The sequence below is a fragment of the Delphinapterus leucas genome, chromosome 7 (assembly GCF_059928025.1).
Source record: "Delphinapterus leucas isolate spDelLeu-1000000601 "Yukka" chromosome 7, BTC_Dleu_Yukka2, whole genome shotgun sequence".
Lineage (NCBI taxonomy): Eukaryota > Metazoa > Chordata > Mammalia > Artiodactyla > Monodontidae > Delphinapterus > Delphinapterus leucas.
This window is the reverse complement of record NC_143135.1, coordinates 63,401,440-63,424,060: the sequence shown is the minus strand read 5'-3', so window position 1 is coordinate 63,424,060 and position 22,621 is coordinate 63,401,440. Positions and strand designations below refer to the sequence as shown.

Here is a 22,621-nt window from a genome sequence, read left to right as displayed (position 1 = left end):
TCAGTCGGCCCAACTCCAAGGCCGTCGTCCCCCTCAACACCAGTCTGTTGCCCTAGCTCTCAGTCTTATTTACTCTTGTTCTGGAAGCTGGTTTATTCCCTTCTCTGGGGAAACAGAAGACTAAAAACAGATGGGTTGTTCATCTGCTAGAAATGGTTTGTGTTTACCACCTAGGGACTCTAGACCCCATCCCACTGGAAGGATTTTTAAATGCCCTTCCCCTATCAGAGGCCCTCAGAATGCTGATCTAGGCAAAGAAGGCGTGCAGCCCCACTGTGTTCCTAGGTTCACGAAGATGCTGTCGGCCTGCATTCCATACAGTGCTTTGCAGGGCTTACCAGTTTAGGTGGCCAGACATGCTGGATTTCCCAGTACCTACCGGTGGTGTGCCTGCTGCCCTAGCCTCATTATTAATGGAATTCCCTTTCAGTCAGTCTCAAAAAAGTATGATAAATTAAATGGCCACTCTACCAAATATTCATAAAAATCAGTTGAGGGAGGCAATTTCAAGGCACCCTTGAGCTGATTCAAAGAAAAAGGACAGACATGAGCAGTAAAGCTCAGAGAAAGCAGGAGGGAAACCCAGGCTAGTGCAGGGACAGTCCACTAGCCTCCTTGGCCGCGAGCTCTGACCAGCCGTGAGAGAGGAAATGCTGAGGACTGCTGTCCAAATTGTTTCGGACACTGGATGACTGCCACTTACCCTTCAGCTAGCACAGGGCGGAAAGACCGGAGTCTTTATTCCAGTGTAGGCTTGTCATCCTTCACTAGTTCGAAACTAAAGACCCCCGGAGGTGTTAGAGAGACATCATTAAACATTGACCCAGGTGTCATCGCGGGCTTGCCCTCCCACTGAGCGGGTAGAATGAGTCACACAAGAGTGAAGAGCATGATCTTGGGGTTCCGCTTTACTTAACAGGTTTTTTTAACAAATCCATTTTCTGGTCCAAAAAGGGTAAAGAGAGAACACAGGTACAACTCTGCCACTGGCCAGTCCATATTTCTGTATCTCTTTTAGCCCTATTTCCCCTCCCCCCGCTTTTTTGGGACTGGCTCCTTTCTGAAATTCAAAACTTTGTATAGTCTACGGAAAATATGTGTCCCCAGTTCTGCCACAAACTTCTGATTCTCAACAACAAATGATGTTTCAAGTTTATTGTCTCCTGTTTCACCTTCTGAACATTGCCAAATCTGGATACGGGGTTCTGGTGAACCCAGAAGGCACCGGTACCTGACACCACTCGGGACTCATACTTTCTGCAGCGCCACCTAGACCAGAAGGCTGTTACAGCAATCCCCAAAATGTATTCATTAGAACACTAAATCACTCGTAGGTATTATATGAGGAAACAAGGTTTCCGTGATCAAAGGTGCTTATTGAAATGCAGATTTTAAAACATGTCTCTTTATTACAGGACTTCTTAGAGCTTTTAATGTGCAAACATGCAAGTGAATCCCCAATATAGAGAGGGAATATTGTGAGGCAACCCCCTCCGCCTTGATGATGGTGCCATTTTTATTTTTGGTAGAAAATCTGGAAGGATAAGCGTTTAAGGCACACACTTCAGGAAACGTTGTTCTACTAGCCTTACTAGGAGTATATCCTTACAATGTACAACTAATATATGTAAAGCACTAATTATATTAATAATATTGCAAGAGCCTTTTCTTTATTTCAACTTCCATGATATTTCAATACGATGCTTCTTTCTATTACCACTGAAAAGGTGGACACGTTGAAGTATTATATAGTCTTCTTTTACAATTCTATGAATTATGCTGTATATAGGCTGTGGGTAATATTCTTAGTAAATTACATCTACTTGTGAACTAAATATTGTACTATTTTGACTTTGTGCCATTGCCCACCCTTGTTGAGTTTCAACATTGCAAAAAATCAAAATCAATGTGCTTCATAAAAGGAGCATCTATCTATCTATCTATATTTTTTGCGGTACGCGGGCCTCTCACTGTTGTGTCCTCTCTCGTTGCGGAGCACAGGCTCCGGACGCGCAGGCTCAGCGGCCATGGCTCACAGGCCCAGCCGCTCCGCGGCATGTGGGATCTTCCCGGACCGGGGCACGAACCCATGTCCCCTGCATCGGCCCCTGCATATATTTTTTAAAAATCAGTTCTGGTCTAGGTGTCCAGCAAACTTCCTTTAGCACCAAGCAAGAGCAAAAACAAACAAAACCCCCAAATACCAGACACAGAGATGGAGACCTCTCTTCTTCCTCAGGCTAGATTCCTGTTAGATTCCAAAGCATATTGTAGTGTAAATCCAAAGATTCCTGGTGGCCTTGCATCTCTGCTATGCACAGTATTTCTTACGTGATTTGAGGAACGCACTATGGTTGTAGTTTCTTGAGTGCTTTATCAGGATTATTCTTCTGAAAAGCTCGAGGAACATAAGCCAAAAGTCACCCGGAGAAGGTTTAAGCATCAGTGCTGTAGTTCAATGTCCTCACAAATAAACAGTCACAATGCAGGCTGGAAATGTCAGGGGTGCACGCACACCACATATCTGCCTTGTAATTCATTTGCTTTTTTGTCTCTACTGATACATTTAGAAAGAAGTGCTCTGGCTGAGAGGCATAGAATGAAAACATAAAATGAGTCTAAATCTTTTCCTTATATACTGTGATGATCATATTGATAAAACATTCATAAAGACATTTATTGAAGTGGTGATTCTGATCCATTCTGCATTCCCAATTTTCATTTTTTACTCTTGTACTTGATTATGGGTGTCTGTAGCCTGGAGAATTCTAGTAAAAGAGGCCCTTTTAAAGCTAGTAAAAAAAAAAAAGCCATATTGGTTTTTCTTAAAGCATTTTCCAAATATTTTTACTATAAAATAAGTAAGAGAGAAAAGTTTCCAAATTGCACAAGTCCACAGCTCCCTGAAAGCGCACTGAAAACTATGCAGAATAATTTTGATTAGGCTGGATGACTGTGCCAGGCTCCAAACAAGTGGTTATTCTGTTGTGACATCTGCCAAGCAATGTGTCCATTGTGCTCTGGAATTTAATTCATTTTAAATGACTCCATCCAAATGATAAAACATGAGATGTGCTACACTCCAGGGGTAAAATACAATGATTGTTTTTAGTGTGACCACAACTGTTAGCTGGGAAGCAATACAGCCTGTTCTAATTAGGCCCTGATTATTGTCTCCTGGAAAACAGCTAGTTCAAGAAATGTGAGTGAAATCCTGTTAAGTGGAAGGATTGGCGTAAACAATCTTGCTTACTCTGGTGTGACTACAAACGCTGGCAGAGCCACATGCCGAGGCTTCCCAGAAAGAACAGCAAGAGTCTTCAGAAGAGAAACTATTTCAGAACTGAAAGATGCTTGGAATACTTGCTGTAGGATACAGTTTAATATGTGTACCAGTGTAATCAATAAATTATTTTACTGATCTAGGACTTCTGTGCAAATGCCCCCAAATCCAAAATATTATAACTGCCTGTCTAAAAAGTACTGTGAAAGTTCCTAAGAGTTGTATGTGGTGGGGAACACTGCCTGGAAACATTAATGATTAGGCACTAAAAGGAACAAAACAAAGCAAGTTGAACCTCAGGAGAAAATACACGCATACACACACATAAGAATTTGTGTCTCCCATATGCCACGTATTTAATATAAGCTTTGGAAACAAGTTCAGATGAAATAAAAATCAAAGTTCTCAAAAGGTGAAAGATTAACTTAATCACTAAATCTTCCCTATTGACCCAAACATCAGTATGTTTTTTATTTCTATGCAAAAGTATGCCTTCAAACTGCTTAAATGATATATGATACACAAACCAGTTTTCAAATAATACAGCCAGTCATCTTGCAATTTAAAAAATTAGGTAAAAGATATTATAACACATTTCACACACACACACACACACACACACACACACCCCAATGACAAAATTTGGCCTCTCCTAAAATAGAAGACCATTAAGAACGGCCAGAAAGGAACACCGTGTCACCCCTCCCTACAATCCAGGTAGTTTCCTTTAATCCAATAGCAAATCTGGGCATATTTGAGAGGGGTGATTCTAACAGCCACGTTGAAATCTTGTGGAGAACCGTTCATGTCTACCCACTGGTGCCCGGAAAAGATGCCAATAATTTTTCGCTCCCACTTCTGCTGCTGTCTCTTCCACATCCTCACGTAGACCCCGGATCCGCTGGCCCCGGGCTGGGCGTCACACTGCTGGTACAGCAGGTCATAGGTCTCATCTTTGACATCACAGAAGCGGTATACCAAGTTGCCCGGTCGGTCATTGTCATAACCGGAGAAGTGGATTCTGCCCCCTGGCAGCTGCTTGGCGGGAGGGCTTACCCCAATCTTCATGAACTTTCTTTTGTGGGGTTTTTTGAGTTCCAGGAGGGCATAGTCATAATCCATGCCAATGTCATTGGCATTGCCCTTGATCCAACCCTTGGGCACATGGGTGCGCTTCACCCGGATCCACTGAAATTTCATCTTCTCGGGCACGGCTGAGCTCGAGTCGTTGGCCCCTCGACCACCATCTTTAAACTTGGGCTTCAGGAAGCCCACTCGCAGTTTCTGGGTTCCTTTCACGTAGGTTTTCCCATCGTGTATGCAGTGGGCAGCCGTGAGGACGTGCTTCTCCGCCACCAGGGTGCCGGTACAGCCTGTTGATAACTTCACCGATGTTGAGAACGGGTAGTTGAGCAGGAAGTCCTTCCCAAAAATGCTGAATCTGCTGTCGTAGCCATAAATCTGCCGCTTCCTTCGAGACTTTCCCGAAGACTCACCCTCACCACTTCTGAGGACATAGATGCCCACCTGTGTCTCGGTGCGGCTGCCGTTGGCATAGAGGGTTTCATAGGACAGGTACTGCTTGGCCTCTTCGTAAGTGGGCAGTGGACTTCCCTTATGACACTGGGGGCCACACGAGGAGGACACTTCCAATTTGGCTTCGGCCCCAAAGTGTGGCTTGGCCAAGTTTAAGGTGGACTGGGGTAAGACCACGGGGAGGCGGTAGGCAGGCCAGGTGGGTTTCCAGTGGGCGCCGTAGGGGCTCACCTGCCCAACAGCACAGAGGAGGACGGAGAGGAGGAGAAGCCCTGGGGTCCCCGCCATGCTGAGCACCACCCTGCAGGAACAAAGACAGGCAGGTCAGGAGGGCAAGGGGCTGAGCTCTCCTTTGCTGGGGAGGCAGCCTGGGGGCATGCCTGTCATTGTTTTAAGATTGTGAACCCCGCTCATTAATCGGGGGTGTGGAGAGGAATCCCTAGGTAATGGTCTCACTCACAATGCACGGGCTTGACCTTGTTTGTTCCTGTGGCTGGGTGCCCAAAATGAAATTGGGTATTCATTCCCCTTGATGTTTAAGGCGTCCCTAAGGACGGCCTGCTGTAGGGCAGGTGCATGGAGTCATTAATTCACAGATGAATTGCTTGACCAGCCCTGATATCCATACAATTTTGAGCCTTCTTTGTGCTTGATTCTATACTTTCATCCTCTCCTACCTTCCTGGTCCCCCTGCCTTTCTTTCCTTCCTTCCTCTCAATCTCATTATAGGATGTACTTCGAAAATGTTCAGAGTAACTTGCTTATCTCGAGGGTAAATTTAAATTACACAGTTTATTGAATGACTAAGGCATCAAGGAGGGATGGGTCCACAGCGTCACACTTACTGGGACTCTGATTGCCTTTAAATGGTGAGTGATTAAGAAGAGGGAATGAGACTTTTTTTGTTTTATTTGTTTTGCTTTGCTTTGAATTTAGAACAACTTTAACTATTATAAGTTTAGTTTCAGAGTAACCAGGTCTCTGACAAACCAAATATTCCTTCATCCTTTGGATTTTGTTGTATAACTACCAGGGTCTTTGTCAAAGATCTAAAGCTCTAATATTGCATCAAGTATCACACTGTGACTATTTCTATTCCTATTTCAAGTAACTATTGGTTACTTTTTCAGGTCTGTGCATCTGTGTTCCCAGCTAGTCTAAATGCCTTGAACTTGGGCCTATGCTAGCAACTCAACAAAGATTTATTGAATGGATAGTTTGTATTTATGAAGAGTGAATGAATGAATTATTAGTGTAGCTCAAAAAAATATTTTTTAAATTGGGGTATAGTTGCTTTACAATGTTGTGTTAGTTTCTACCATACAGCAAAGTGAATCAGTTATACATATACATATATCCCCTCTTTTTTGGATTTCTTTCCCATTTAGGTCACCACAGAGCATTGAGTAGAGTTCCCTGTGCTATACAGTAGGCTCTCATTAGTTATCTATTTTATACATAGTATCAATAGTGTATATATGTCAATCCCAATCTCCCAATTCATCCCACCCCCCCCCTTGGTATCCATATGTTTGTTCTCTACATCTGTGAAAAAATATTTTGAATGATGCACGCTGAGTGCTAATGACAGAGATGCACATGGATGATGTGGTAGCTCAGAGAAAGGGTGTGGAATCCAGTTGTGGGGAAGAAGAAGTACAGGGGAGGCATCCCGGGGGAGGTGATGCTTGAGATGGGTGTTAAAGCTGAACAGAAATTTGCTAAGACAGAGTGAAGGGGACTCTTAGAAAGAGGGAAAAACCATCTATGCAAGGGCAAGGAGACAGGCAACAGTACAAGTCACTTCAGTAACACACTAAGCTCAGCAAGGGTGGAACAGAGGACATGGTGGAAGCAGCAGGCGAGAGCCACGTTATGCAGGGCTGTGTATACTAGATGAAGGAGTTTGGATTTTATCCTGAAAGGTATGTTTTAAAGACCCAGAACAATCATCCCACTAGAGAAACAACAACAACAAAGATGACTGGAAGTACTCTTATAAATATTGAAGCATCAGTTGGCTCAGACTGGCTCCGAACCTTCTGTTCAAGAGAAGCTGAATAGCAGGTAGGTTAATTCATTCACAATCAAGGACCCCAAAACAAGGACAAGGAGGGGTTAGGTCTTAAGAAGCTAGTGGGACATAGTGGGAGTGGGAGTCAGGAAGAAACTGTTTCACTCTTCTCACGCTTCCTCTTTGAGAATACAGAGCTGCTAGCAACTTCTGGGTGCCTTTTGCTTTCTTTTACATAAAACTGGAAAATCCCATTGATCTGATCTAGTTCAGTCGAGCATGCCAAGCCATACTCCCAATATGCACACATTATGTTTTCCAGTATGTGCTTGCCCCACCTGCCTCTGGGACCTGTTTTGCTTGACTTTCTGATTCCACTTCTGTCAAGTGCGTGGCTGGAAAAGAAAGAAATGAAGTCCTGGAAAAGCCAATTCCTTGGGACTTCCTGATTCCTTGAAACTGTTTCTCTCCATTTTTCCAAATAGGAAGGGTCCCTGGGCCCTTTGGCATGGAGGAAATATATCTAATTATTTCTCTAAATCCTTGAAATCATGGGGGGCAAGTGTATGTGCACACAAGTGTTTGTGCTGGTTGAGGGTACTGCCAGGACTAAAAGTTCTAAATGGATGAGGGAGGGGATGCTAACGCAGGTAGAGCCCTCTTCCCTAAGGGGGACTTTGGGGGTGGGTTAGGTGTGGTGAGGACAACACTTCAGGAGACTTCAGGGGATGGTTGTCTCTGATTATTCCCATCTCCTAGCCGAGGACCCAGACCTTGGACATACCTAGGGCTTGGACAGCCTTTTCTCTGTATAAGTTGCTGTGTAGGTGACGAAATGCCCCCCCACACCAGAATCCCTGCCACGTGTGATATGTACTATGAGGAATCATATATTTCCCACAGGGCTTCATCTTGGACCCGTACATACCATACCCTCCTCACTTTGACTATAACATGGAGAACATTAATGCCTGTTAACACTGAGCAACAGATGTGTTAAGCCAAGTTTACTTCAGCTTATCTTTTTTTTCCTTATAAATTTATCTATCTATTTATTTATTTATTTCTGGCTGCGTTGGGTCTTCGTTGCTGCCCGCGGGCTTTCTCTAGTCGCGGCGATCGGGGGGCTACTCTTTGTTATGGTGCACGGGCTTCTCATTGCGGTGGCTTCTCTTGCTGCAGAGCACGGGCTCTAGAACGTAGGCTCAGTAGTTGTGGTGCACGGGCTTAGTTGCTCCGCAGCACATGGGATCTTCCCAGACCAGGGCTCGAACCCATGTCCCCTGCATTGGCAGGCAGATTCTTAACCACTGCGCCACCAGGGAAGCCCCCTAGATGGATTTTTAAAACTGTATTTGAACTAGTTTCAGACTCGTTCCTACCATTCTCTTCCCTGACACCCCAGCCAATAGACAATGTCAACGGTTGGACGAATGGATAAAGCTAAAGACACGTGCCACTGGCACAGTCCTACAGAGTGTGAATTATTTACTGCAGTAAATAATTTGCACTCTGTACTCCTAGGATCCAATTAACATACAAATTTCAGATTTAGGATTTCAAAAGGCATGTTCTAGTTGATAATACGAGCATATTTTAAATGTCATGTTCTTCCTGCCCCTTGAAAATATCTACAACTTATGATATTATAGAAGATCATACTATCTCATCTCCTCCTCTCTCTCTCCCAAGAATAATATTTTGAAAACAGGAATACTTGGCAGCTTGGACCTCTGGATTCTGTGTGTTCTTTCTTAAGATAAGCTGAAGTAGGGACTTCCCTGGTGGTGCAGTGGTTAAGAATCTGCCTGCCAATGCAGGGGACGTGGGTTCGAGCCCTGGTCTGGGAAGATCCAACATGCCGCAGAGCAGCTAAGCCCGTGTGCCACAACTGCTGAGCCTGTGCTCTAGAGCCCGTGAGCCACAACTATTGAGCCCGCGCGCCTAGAGCCTGCGCCCCGCAACAAGAGAAGCCACTGCAGTGAGAAGCCTGCGCACTGTAACGAAGGGTAGCCCCCGCTCCCTGCAACTAGAGAGAGCCCGTGTGCAGCAACGGAGACCCAACGCAACCAAAAATAAATAAATAAATAAATAACATTGTTAATGTACTAAAATTGCAAAAACCCCCACATCCATATAGGAACCTTGTCTTAATGAATTAACCCCCTCTCAGGCAAAATTGATTCTAATTTCACCTTTCCAAGTGCTTGCCCTGTATAGTAAAGCCCTGTTTAAAAAATACTTTCCAAGGCCTTGAAGCATGCCTCATTTCACATGTGTCACCATGGCATACCTTTTTGAAAAATGTCTGCCTTTCAAAAAGTAAACACTGTTTTTAGAAACCAGTTAGTGGGTGTGGAGACACAGGAACAAGTCTTTTTCTGGGGTATGCGTGTTGGCTCTCACTGGCCACAGCTTCACTCCAGCCTCTCAACACACAGAATCGAATTTGTTCTTCAGCAAAATGAGGGCTGACTCTGCCAAGGGCCTCCCGGACCACTTACAGATCACAGGATGCTGTTAGAGGGCACTAAAGAGCCTACTGCAGACTATGGCTAGAATATTAAGACTCTAGACGAATAGCATCTAATCTAATCCAGAGCCTTCACAACTGAAATTCTGGGCAGTCAACCAGTTTAGGAGAAGTCAGCCATCTATAAGTAAAACTGCTAAACCAACAGGGCAGGGTAAAGCTCTAATCCCTTAAAAGTAAACTTTTCAGATACGTCAAAAACACTAATTCTCTTAGTTTGAAGCATCGCTTACAAGTTCCCTATATTATTATTTCAACTCTTCATTATTTTGTGTGGCAAGACCTTATTCTGAGAACATTTTATATCTTCATTAAAGTTTCTAGGGTTTCCCTGGTGGCACAGTAGTTAAGAATTTGCCTGTCAATGCAGGGGGCACAGGTTCGAGCCGTGGTCCGGGAAGATTCCACATGCCGTGGAGTAGCTAAGCCCGTGCACCACAACTACTGAAGTCCACGCGCCTACAGTCCATGATCCACAACAAGAGAAGCCACCACAATGAGAAGCCCGCACACCTCAAAGAAGAGTAGCCCCCGCTCGCTGCAACTAGAGAAAGCCCACGCGTAGCAGCAAAGACCTAACACGGCCAAAAAGAAATAAATAAGTTAAATAAATTTAAAATAAATAAAGTTTCTATCTAACTCTGAAAGCTACAAAACTGTATTTAAAAAAAAAACTTTAATTCAGATTTAGAAATTAATGCAGGTCAAATTATTCCAAATTGATTTGGTTTTTAAATACCTGATCAGAAATTGGAAGAGAAAGTTGTATGTTCTCAGGTCCCCACCTGGGTTTAAACTGACAACTGTATTAAAGTTACAAGCTTCATAAATTACTCACTCCTTTACCGAATGTGTGTTTAGGGTGATTTAGAAATTGTTATGAACAATGATCTCTTAGTCTTCTAGCTCTGGTCTTTCCAGGTCCAAGATTCTCTCATTTTATAATTTTCCAGGGACACAAAAGTCCAGCTCAGGCATTATGTTGTTTATAGACAGCGTCTGCACTGTCATTTACTGCTCAGGAGCTTTTACTCAAAGAATTGTGGAAGGCGGAGGCACAAGGGGAAAGGAAAAGGAAAATTTATCATGCTAATCTCTTGCCTGTCTGGACGGCAAGGTTTCCCTTATCTGTTTGCAAAGGAAACAAAGGCCTCCAGCAGAGGGCAGCTTTCAAGAATGGAGTGGAGGATGGCTAGGTGAGAAAGCTCTTAGCAAAGTCTTGGGGTGGGGTGGGGGCACACCCTACTTCAACTCAGGGCCTTTCCTAAGGCATTCACACCTTGCCCTGACCCCTTCCCCATTAATAAAACACCTTAAGATTAGGTTGGTGGCTTTGCATTAATTTCCCAATTCACCTGATACTGGGATAATTCCCCAGGAGACAATTATTGTTTCCATTTTTATAAACTCTTGGTAAACCTTAGCTATGCCCATTTAAGTTTATTTAAACATAAATACTCTAGGATGAAAACAGTCATAATCTCACTACTGGAAAAGTAACTAATGGGTCACATAATTTTTAATTCTCTCCTGCCTTTAAATGAATCATTTTATCCTTATAGAACTGTCTGGAAAACTCACACCTTAAAAAAGGAATGAACATTTCCAAATCTTATCCTTATTATTAACCAACAAGGACCTACTGTACAGCACAGGGAACTCTGCTCAATATTATGTAACAACCTAAATGGGAAAAGAATTTGAAAAAGAATTCAAATTCTTGCATATGTATACATGCATATGTATAACTGAATCACTTTGCTGTACACCTGAAACTATCACAACATTGTTAATTGACTATACTCCAATATCAAATAAAAAGTTAAAAAATAAATGAATTAATTAAAAAAAATCTGGACAAAATAATTCAGGTCTACAACATTTCATTTCTAGGAATAAGCCTTTACTGGATAAGGAGTCCTTAGATACATAATTATCTTTTAAAGTTCCCAACTAAGTATTTTCATGCATCACTTCACCTAAATGACAAAGAATGGAAAATGAAGGTAAGCAAATATTTTCTCGCCATGCTTAGTAATATGGAAACAGTATTCCTTTTCCAGCTCAGTATATCTGACTCACAAGAGGGTTACACTTTCCATGTCCCAACACTCACCATGAGCCGCTGTCCCTCTGTCCACTGTCTGAAAATATTTATACCTTATGAAGATGCTGCCACTTCATAAGCCCACTAATAACCTTACAGTGAAGGGACACTGCACATTAGCAGATGTGCTGACAACAGTCACTGCTTGGAGACCGTGGCACTGAGATGGCTCTCTGCCAGTTCTACACCTTGAAAACTGCAACAACACAGGTCTCCTCAAGAGGGCAAGTGTTTGGGATAATGGTTTAACTCCTATAGCAAAGAAGTGCTGGCAGGGAAAATCTAATCCTCAGGATATAAGTTCTCTGTTGTACAACATCTGAATTCCTGTGACCACTATAAACGGTAATGACAGGAAGAAACAGCAGGGAAGTTTGTGAGGATAAAAGTTTTGGACACCATCTGGAAGGACGGCAAAGGGTTTTTCCATGGACTCTCTGCCCAGGGATACTGAACAGTGAAACCATGCTAATTCCTAAAGCAAATAGCTAAAAATGAACAAAGCTCTGGGAATACTCTGCAGCCAGGCATGTTCTCATTTTCCTGAGGCACAGAACCTGTTAAAGGGAAACAAACCTAATCACATAATGGTTTAAGAATTACAGTCTTGTACAGGAAAGAAATGCAGGGTATTTACAAGCCCAGCTACCCTAAACATAATCTTGTGGTCAAACGAAGTTTAACTTCTTCTCTATCAGATTTTAGGCAAAATGAACTACCCTAGTGAGCCTGGGACAAACCTGGCAGCAGAACAAGAGCAGAGTATAAAACTGTCAATGGTGAGAGCATGAGAAACGAATTCCCTGGAGTTGGGGGAGGGGGAGGGGAGTTAGGCATGAATAATGGCTGGTGGATTAAATCCTAAGGGATCTATGAGAAAAGATGTGCAGGAGAACCTGAGACTCTTAAACACTGCAGACAGGGGCCAGAAGTGTTCTCAGACCCACTAATGGGCACTTTGGCACTTATACTACAGACAGAAAAATGCACCCACATTCACCATCTACCTGAATAAATTGTCAGTGTTACAAAAATGAGATCCATATTAGTTACCTTGGAAAAATGCTTCCTTTCCAGTTCAGGCAATGGAAAGGATGACGAGTTATCTCTTGACTTTAAGTGGCAAAAATACAAGTGAAACAATCTATTCAAATGCAGACGGTGTACATATGATCACAAACACTCACAAGTACAGATAGTGGCTTTCGTGGCAGTTCCTAAGTTCCTTTTGCCCACTCCACCTCCAATCCACTCCTGTCTGACAGACTTCTTAAGAGATGCAGTTATAAGGTCTATTTTAAATGCCTCTTATGCACAGGTATGATTCTGAAACAAGTGCAATAAATAGCCTGATATTAATTTGGAATTCAGCTTTTGGCCACAGCTGACTTCAAACCATAAATTCAACTCCTTACCACAGGGCCTCGTCAAAACGATTCTGGCATTGGCCTACCTGCTCCTAAGGATGGCACAGGGACCCCTCAAGTTCAGTTTCAGAAGCTAAGAGAAGGCAACCCTGAGCCAACACTGATCCTGAACGACCAGGAGCTTTCCATCAGCCAGGGGCTGTTTCTGAAGTCTCATGGATGTCACCCAAAAGGGAATTAAACAAACAGGCTTTTTTATCAGCCGCTTTCTCATGAGATGTTCGAAAGCAAACCTAATTTGTATTCCGGAGGGGAGTGGTAGTTTTCCTTCATCTAAATAATTTTTCTCCCTCCTCTTTTAAAACATTTTTGAAACTTTTTTCAAACTGTTTTTTTAAACGTTAACTAGTGATGAATGTCCACAGGCTCAGGAAGAAATATTTGCTTCCAGCAGCTGTTGATAGTTCACGGACAGTAGTTTCTAGGGATGCGCAGGGTTATCAATCAAGGCACCAGAGAAAAGAGCCTCTTTGCTGCAGTCTCCTTGCTTGCTAAGGTTTGTTCACAATCACATGCCCAGGATTTAAAAATTAATGTTCAGATCTTGTTGGAATACGTATGTGCAAAACTCAAGGGAAAAAGTGAGGGTATGCGTGTGTGTGTGTCTGTGTGTGCACGTAAGAGGCGCCGGTGTTGTCATCTTCCAGCCGGAGGACAGCGTGCCCAGGGCGGGCTCTTTCTTTACTCCCACCCAGCATCCGAGATGGTAGTTGCAAAACTTTCCTTCCCCACCCGATCCACGGGTGACACTGCGTGATTCCAAATGCCCTGCAGCTCCTGAGTCTCCGTGGAGCTCCCCCAGGCCGCCGGTCGCACCCCTCGAGCCCCGAGGGTAGCCGAGGCGAGGTCTCCGGTGCCGTCCCCCCAGCCACGCAGCCCGCGGTCCCCCCGCCTCGCGCCCACCGGCCCTTTGTTCCACGGCCCCCGCCGGGCCGGCGCCCTCACTCACCCGCGCCGGGTCGCCCGCCCGGACCCCGGCTCGCCGCGCCGCTCAGACAGGTGTGGGGGCCGGGAGGGCGCGCGCAGCTCCCATGCCGGCTTGGCGGCGCGACTGAGTGCTAGCGGGCGGGCGGGCAAGCAGTGCCGGCGGCTGCCGGGTCCGCCCCCCGCGCCTCCGGAGCCCGCCCGCCCCGCCTCCGCTCTCGGGGAAGCCGCTCGGCCGCCCCCCCCCGCCCCCCGCCCGCGGCCCGCGCCCCCGCCCCTCGCCGCCCGCAACCGGTCCGAGCCGGGCGCGCAGCCGGGAGGACGCGCGGCCTTGCGGCCCCGCGCAGGTGGTCCGGCGCCGGTCGCCTGTCCCGGCCTCTCCGTGCCAGCCCGCGCCGGCTCTCGGGGAAGGGCCCGCCCTGGCCGGGGACCCGCGCAACCCTTCCTGAGCGAGCCTGGGGCCTTCGCTGCCTGCGGTCCGCCGCCTGCTCGCAAAGACCAGGGGCCCCTAAAGTCGACAGCCGAGATCTGGGGCCGCGGGCCACACCTGGTGCGCGAAAAGCCCCTCCGCAAGTTTGAAGAGTTGGAGAGAAACCTGTGCACTTCCCACCCCACATGCGCTTTGAGAGTTTTCAAAGTTTTGAGGTGATGCCCGAGTTCCTTCCCGCTTCACCCAGTCTCTCGGGGGCCTCGAAGGGGCGGAAACCCGCGATCCGGTGGCAGGACCGCCAATGCTTTGCATCCCCTGCAGCAGCGCCCAGTGCGGTGCTTGGGGCCCGGAGCAGGGCAGGGACTTGGCAGCTTCCAGTAACCGGCTGGGTAGGGAGCCCACAGGCCTCAGCTCTCTCTATCCGGGCACCAGCGGGTGGAGCCACCTCCTCACCCAGTGGGCAAGCGGCCCACAGAACGGGCAAAGAAGGTACAGATTACCCCTCTTTGACAGGTAAGGCAGGGGAGGAGGTTTTTCAGGGCTTAACGACTTGCCCCAATGCACTGAGGCCGCATTTTTTTTCTGTGAAGCCCTTTAGCCTGCCTGTCTCCCACCAAAGTCTGCTCTCAAAAAGAGAGGACTTAACAGGCTGTTTCACACCAACGTGTTAATGACAGACCAAGGTGCTTGTGTTTGCCACCGATTTTAAATAGGAAAGCCCCAACACATGTCGCTCTGTGGTGATTCTCAAATACGAGGGCACTATTTTAAGGGCAAAATTTTCTTAAACCAACCCACTCCTGGCTTAAATTATTTTCTTTTAAAACGTTGCATTACTATAAACATAAAACGAGATATAAACTTGTGTCATAGCTTTTGAACAACTCTGGAATAAAACCAAAACAAATTTATAAGTTAAATATAAAATTCTCCTCCCAGAGCTGTAAAATTTAAATTACTAATGTTTACTCAACTACTACTAGCAACATGTGGTACTGACTGCCCAGGTGTGAGTACATTTGAGCTCTGCGTGGCTCTACGACTCTTATGGTGTGGGAAGGGCCCTGTATTGACTCGATTTTCTCATCTCTTTCCTCCCTTCCAGGTACCACACCTCCTCTGCTCACACTCTATATTATTGTAATAGTTGGCTTTCATTTGACTCTGATACATAATTAGAGATTAAATTTGTGCTATTCCTTTCTTATTAGCATAACGAGTAAAGTGGTAAGTGTTGGTGGCAAGGCATAGCTCACACAGGCACTGAGATCACAAGGCAGTACTTGGTATCAGATGGTTATCCCAATGATCCAGAATGTGTTCATATTCATTTTTTTAATCATAACTATGAAAAAAATAAATTTTGGCTCTCCAGCTTCCATTTGGAGAAACACCATTGAAAGTCAAATACCTAACTTAATAGAGAAGGCGGGGTTGGAATTAGAAGGAGGGGAAGAAGGGAGAGACTTCCCAAAGCACCTATTACATGCAAAGCATTGTGTTAGGCACCAAAATAAAGAGATGGCTGCAGGAAGACAGTCCAGCAACATAATTAAGAGTATGCCAGTGGCATTCAACTATGTGAGTACTATTCCAGGCTCTGCCTCTTATTAGTTGTGTAGCTTTTGGCTTGACCTTTCTGTGCCTCAGTTTTCTCCTCAGTAAAATGGCGACTACTTTAGAGCAATGTTTGAAGAAATGAATGAATCATTACACATAAAACGCTTAGCACATGGCCTGACACACAGTAGGCCCTTAATAAATATTAGCTGTTGTTACATCTGTTATGTAAAAAGAACGTGCCTTCTCTCTGCTTTGGAGCACCATCCTTCAGGAGCACCTCAACCTACTTAGACATTCATTGCTCATTTGTCCTGGTGGTTTCTGAAATTAGTGTCACCAATTTAGGGAAGTAGAATCTTGGAGAACAAGATGATTTTATTCCCATCATTCAGAGAGAGCAACTGAAGCGCAGAAGGGCCCACTGTGCCCTCTCCTAGCTCCACTCCCAGAGCCAGCCTCAGGCCTATCGCTCCCTACCCAGACAGGAGCTCCAACTACAGATGACCTGTGGAACTGTGGGTTTGAACAAGCTCCACCCACTTCTCTTGTTTCCTGGAGCTGTCAGTAGTAAAACGAGAGGATGCTACCTGGCTCAAATGTTGTCACTGCGATTGCCATAAGGACAGCAACAACAACGGATCTGTAGAGAACTTTGACGCCAAAGAGAAATGCCCTGTGTAGCAGGAGTCCTCATGCTGAGCCTAGATATTTGCTATTTTTTTTGTACTTGCCCCACTCTGCTACCTGAAGAAAAAAAAAATACCACCAGATAAACCAGAACCCTCACCGCTTAAGAACTCAATTCAACTCTATAATCGTAATTCTCAAATACTTTTCATGAGTATGGCACTTGAGTTGTTAAAAACGCATTCAGGGCAAGGCCCACACATTTAGCGAGCGAGTGCTGTATAAGGTACAGGGGCTGTGAGAAAGAAAGCAAATATCCCTCATCTCAAGGAATTTATGCTTTGGATAGAAACGAAACAAAATCAAATACAGGAGAAAGTGAGATGTAGGCTGGATCAGGCTACAGCTAGAGAGCATGGAAGGGGGAATTATTAATTCCCACTCCGGCAGGTGCTAAAGTCTCCCATGAGGTGGTAGAATTTGAGCTGCAACTCAGAGGATGAAGACTTGAGCAAAGCTTCAACAAACATCTCATTGGGTTCCTCCACTGTGTAAATGAGGGCAATCTGGGGGTGAATGAAGAGGGCAGAACTAGGATGGGATTGTAATAATTATAGCTATGTTTGTTGAATGCATATTATGTGCCAGGTAGTGTGGAATATACTTTATTACATGTGAGACTGAGGTTCAAAGTGGTTAAATGGGTTACCCAGTGCTGTACCACTAAGAAACGTGGCTGTGAGTTCTGCCCAGTCTGTCCTACTCTTTCAGCAGGCTCCGCTGTGTTATATTGCTTCCCAGACCTGCCTTTCCTTGTGCTAACAATCAGGAGGTTGAATCAGTGGCTGCTGTCGCTTGAGCTCAAAATATCCTTTTGATTCTATCTTGCTTTTGTTCCAGTTATGCAATCACTTAGTAATGACCTGTTACATGGCCTCAGTGCAGGAGACAAGATGGGACTGAAAGATAATTAGAAACCTAGGGTGTGGCAGGGAGGGGGAAGACCCAACGCCAACTCTATAAACTGCTAAACTCAATGTTAGTGCTGATTTTCTTTTAATTGAAGTATAGTTGATTTACAGCGTTGTGTTAGTTTCAGGTGTTCAGTGCAGTGTTCAGTAATACATATATATCTATACTTTTTCAGATTCTTTTCCATGATAGGTTATTACAGGATACTGAGTATAGTTTCCTGTGCTACACAGTAGGACCTTGTTGTTTATCTATTTTATATATTAAATATAGTAGCGTGTATATGTTAATCCCAAACTCCTAATTTATCCCTCCCCTTAGTGCTTATGTTTCACGAGGCCGAGATCCGCGTGCAGCTTCAACAATTTGCCAGTTTGAAAGGTATCAATGAGGATTATTTCTAAGGAGATAAATTTACGTATTTAAAAATCCTTTCCATCTGGTTTCTTACTTCTGTGGTGATAGTATGGCTCTAGGAGTTCACTCAGTAAGTGGAGGTTTCTAGCTCCGTGTAGTGAGTGAAAAGAGAAATGGAGTGAGAGAAAACACAGGGTTGGGAGAGAGGCATTCTCAACCTGTCTGGGTGACTTTGGATAAATCACCTCACTTAACCTGGATTTCGCATCTGTAAAAAGAGAGCCTAGATGACCTGCTCTTATAGTCCTTGAGTCTACAACATTGTAATTCTTATGGAAGGATGATCCACATATATTTTTATCTTTGGGCACCCAGCATTGTGGTCCTAGGGTAGCAAAGCATGTGGAACTCTGGAGTCTGACTGGCTTGGACTCAATTTAGAATTCATTTAGTTGCTGGGTGATCCTGGGCAAGTTATGTGACTTTCTGTGCCTCACTTTTCTCTTCTGTACAATGGAGCTTATTTCAGGCTGTTGTAAGGACTCAGTGAGATAATCAGTACAAAGCACATAGTACAGGGCCAGCACAAAATAAATTCTGAATTGGTATTACCTATTGTTATTATTATTATTACTACTGTTCCTCTAAGTGCTTAATAAATGTTTTTAAATTTGTTGAATGAGTGAATGAATCAATCAAATTGTTATAGTATCAATGCTAAAAAGTTTAATCCAGGCTTTCCAAGAAAAAAACTATCTTAAGACTTTTGTTCAACCCCAAGTCTTTTGTCATAGGTTTGGTTTGTAGGCAACAAAGAGTTTCCGACGCAGATACCAAAGTCCAAGGATGCTCAGGTTCCTTATGGCATAGTATTTGCATATAACCTACAAACATCCTCCATATACTTTAAATCACCTCTAAGTTACTTATAATACCCAATATAGTATAAATGCTATGTAAATAGTTGCTGGTGTGGCAAATTCAAGTTTTGCTTTTTGGAACTTTATGGATTTTTTTTTTTCAAATATTTTTTGATCCATGGTTAGGTGAATCTTTGGAGCACATGGATACAGAGGGCTGCCTGTACTGAATTTAGGAAGAGTTACAGATTCAAATGGGAGCCAGGGTTAGATTTTTGTCTCCTCTTCCAATCTCCCTATGGCACCATCAGTTCATTTATTCAACAAACATCTACTGAACGCTAACAATGTCAGGTCTATATATTTGTCAGTGTTTTAAGGGCAAAACCAGATTTTTGTCTCATGATGGTGGGATTTAAAACCTTGCATGATAAAAAATAAAACCACAACAAACTCCTATAATTTAAAAAAAAGAAAAAGCTAACAAAAAGAGCCACTAAAAATCATCTTTATAGCACTTAATAAAACAAAATAAATGTATTTGTATTGCACTTAAAACTTTAAAAAAATTCCTGTTTTTGTTACGTATAGATTACTCATTTGGAAATATAAGTAATCAGTACACTATGAATATAAATATGTAACGTTATATAAAACCTTAAAATATAAAGTAGTTGTAGAGTTAAATTGTCACATTGGTACATATGGTAACCTAAAAAGAAAAAAAACAAAAAGCTGTTCAAAAAAACAAAAACAAATAAAAGGCAAAGGAAAGCTTTACTCTAATCCTACATATAGCAATCTAAAATTATTAGGAAGAAAAACAGGCTTTGGCAATTTCCTGTATACCGTGGGCAGTGTTCTAGACTGAAAAATTAGAAACATTTTGAAATAACTGTGTGTTTCTCATTTTTCTCTGTTCAAATTCAGAAAGTCTCCGGAGGCCAGTGCTGGACTTCTCTGATGTACTGTAACTTGCATACTGGATCTCATGATCAAGAACAAAAGAGAAAAAAGATTTTTTTTTCTTCCTTTAACTCAAGGAGAAGCAGCAGAGCTGCTGGCCTTGAAATAGACTTTAAAAACCTTTTGATATTCTCTTTACATTTACGTTATTAAAATTTCTTCCAAATCTCTATAACTTTAAAAGGCATTTTTGGAAAATCCTTTCGTTTTTAATTTATGTTCATATTTATCCATATATATTGGATTCTTTCTTTTCTGTCTTATAAGGAGTAATCTTTTATGCAGTTAAGTATGGGGTCTGGATATTCAAATTCAGTGTCTTTTCATGAGGTTTCTCCTTTTTCCTGGCAAATTCTACTCATCCTTTAAGCTTAAACATCAGCTCTTTTCTGAAGGCTTCCAAACCCTTCATTGCTAGATAAGGAGTTCATTCTCTGTTTTCAGAGAATTGTATTGAAATTATAGCGTACATTGTAACTATATATTTTCATTTCATGTTCAACCTCAAGCAGTCCAGAGCTTTTTTTTTCTTAAAAATCGTTATACAGTCTTTCTTTCCTCCCTTTCTCCCTCCTTCCCCCCTCCCTCCCTCCCTCCCCCCTCCCTCCCTCCCTTTCTCCTTCCCCCCTCCTTCCCTCCCTTCCTTCTTTCCTTCCGGCTGTGTGGGCTGTTCATTGCTGTGCGCAGGCTTCTCTACTTGTGGCCTGCACGCTTAGTTGCGGTATCTGGGAACTTAGTTCCCCGACCAGGGATTGAACCCAGGCCCCCTGCGTTGGGAGCATGGAGTCTTAACCATTGGACCACCAGGGAAGTCCCGGTCCAGATTTTCTGATGAGTGGGAACTCTGTCTTGTTCTTCTAGTCCCTATGGTTTCCCTCTGTAGTCTAACAGAGCCTGGCTCAGGATAAAGGCTCCATTAATTTTTACTTAATAAACGATTGAATGATGAATGAGTAAAATTCTTTTGCTTTTTTAATTTATTTAATTAATTTATTTTTGGCTGTGTTGGGTCTTCGTTGCTGCACACGGGCTTTCTCTACTTTTGTTGAGCGGGGGCTACTCTTCGTTGCAGTGTGTGGGCTTCTCATTGCGGTGGCTTCTCTTGTTGCGGAGCACAGGCTCTAGAGCACAGGCTTCAGTAGTTGTGGCTCGCAGGCTCAGTAGTTGTGGCTTGAGGGCTCTAGAGCGCAGGCTCAGTAGCTGTGGTGAACGGGCTGAGTTGCTCCGTGGCATGTGGGATCTTCCCGGACCAGGGCTTGAACCCATGTCCCCTGCGTTGGCGGTGGCTTCTTAACCACTGCGCCACCAGGGAAGCCCCTTTTTTTTCAATATGGTAGTAACATGTCATAGAACAGTGGAGTTCTGTAGGATACAGTTTGTGAAAAACCATCCATAAGCTTAGCCCCGCTTCCAGGAGTAAACCACCTCTGTTCCCAACACGTGGTTTGTGCTTTTTTGCCTCATTGCCTTTGCTTGTATTTGAAACTGTTTCCTTCATATCCACTTGTCTCAATTCTACTTTTTAAAAAAATTGAAGTATAGTCGATTTACAATATTGTGTTACTTTTAGGTGTACAGCATAGTGATTTGGTATTTTTACAGATTATACTCCATTATAGGTTATACAAGATAATGGGTATAATTCCATGTGCTATGTAGTAAATCCTCGTTGCTTATCTATTTTATGTATAATAGATTGTACCTGTTAATCCCATACCCCTAATTTGTCCCTCCTCCCTTCCCTCTCCCCTTTGGTAACCACTAGTTTGTTTTCTAAATCTACTTCTATACATTTTTAAAAGGCCTAACACTGTGTCACATCCTCTACAAAGTTTTTTTTTTTTTTTTTTTTTTGCGGTACGCGGGCCTCTCACTGTTGTGGCCTCTCCCGTTGCGGAGCACAGGCTCTGGATGCGCAGGCTCCGGACGCGCAGGCTCAGCGGCCATGGCTCACGGGCCCAGCCGCTCCGCGGCATGTGGGATCTTCCCGGACCGGGGCACGAACACGTGTCCCCTGCATCGGCAGGCGGACTCTCAACCACTGTGCCACCAGGGAAGCCCTACAAAGTATTTTTTTAATTGGCCTTTGATTTCCCATAACACTTTCTACAACGTTCTCATGGCTCTAATAATTTTATTTCTTTTATTATCAGTTTACCTCTCTTCTCCCTTACCACTGAATACTATGGGTTTGAATCTCTGGTCTGCATCTCTTTTGCTGGATGTATCAGTCGGGATCTTGACAGAAACCCAATTTGCCTTTGATTGGTTCAGATGAGGAGATTTTATTGAAGTGGCTACTTGTGGAGGTCAGGACAGGGTGGAGGGAACAAGCAAGGACAGAGCACCCAGTGTCTAGCAACAGGCAGAAGCCATCACTGCTCTTGGGATGGGAAGTAGAGGGAGGGAAGGCTGTAGCAGAGCTGGAGGAGTGAGCGCCCAGGTCCAGGGCCTGCTGCCAGGAGCCATGTGTCTATGGAGCAATGCAGCCGCTGCAGGAAAAAGGGGATGAGTGGGAAAGAAACATCCTGACCTCTTCTCCCACCCTCTGATCTCTGGAGCCTGCCAAAGTCAGCTCACAAGGGAGCTGGGCTGTGCTGCCCGTAAGGCTCAGCCTCCTGGGCACAGGGCAGGGCAGTGAAGGGTGGAGAATTGCTGGGAGGCAGACAGAGAATAACTAGCACACTGGGAGAGGCTCCATTTCCTCATCTGCAAGATAGGGTAGTGACAGTACCCTTCTCCCAGGGTTATAGTGAGGATTAAATTAGGAAGTGCATCAAAATACTTCTCAACATATGTGGTGCCTGATTCTACTCATTAGCTACTTATTATTATTATTTACAAAAACAACTCTTTGGATACTCCTAGTGTAAAAGCTAATTGAGGAAGGTATCATGTGTTGGTTATTTTGTAGCCCTTACACATCCAGCCCAAAACACTGTTGTAGCATGGCCCAAAATAGATGGCATTTTGTAGGTGATGGGGGAGGCCTTTTTTTTTTTAATTTTTAAATTTTATTTTA

The 22,621-nt window shown here is 44.0% G+C and overlaps 1 protein-coding gene across 2 annotated transcripts; it reads right to left on the bottom strand.

Moving 5' to 3' along the window:
- Positions 1-3,614: 3,614 nt before the first annotated feature.
- PRSS23 (serine protease 23) lies at positions 3,615-13,965 on the bottom strand. 2 transcript variants are annotated; one of them, XM_022594056.3, is made up of 2 exons: positions 13,850-13,965; positions 3,615-5,120 (listed from the first exon to the last, which is right to left on the bottom strand). In XM_022594056.3, the coding sequence occupies exon 2, from the start codon at positions 5,105-5,107 to the stop codon at positions 3,980-3,982; it is 1,128 nt and encodes a 375-aa protein (XP_022449764.1). In that variant the 5' UTR covers positions 5,108-5,120; positions 13,850-13,965; the 3' UTR covers positions 3,615-3,979. The 2 variants fall into 2 exon arrangements, with proteins under 2 accessions (XP_022449764.1, XP_089771509.1); XM_089915383.1 differs by lacking the exon at positions 13,850-13,965 and adding an exon at positions 12,527-13,771.
- Between the last annotated feature and the right edge of the window lie 8,656 nt (positions 13,966-22,621).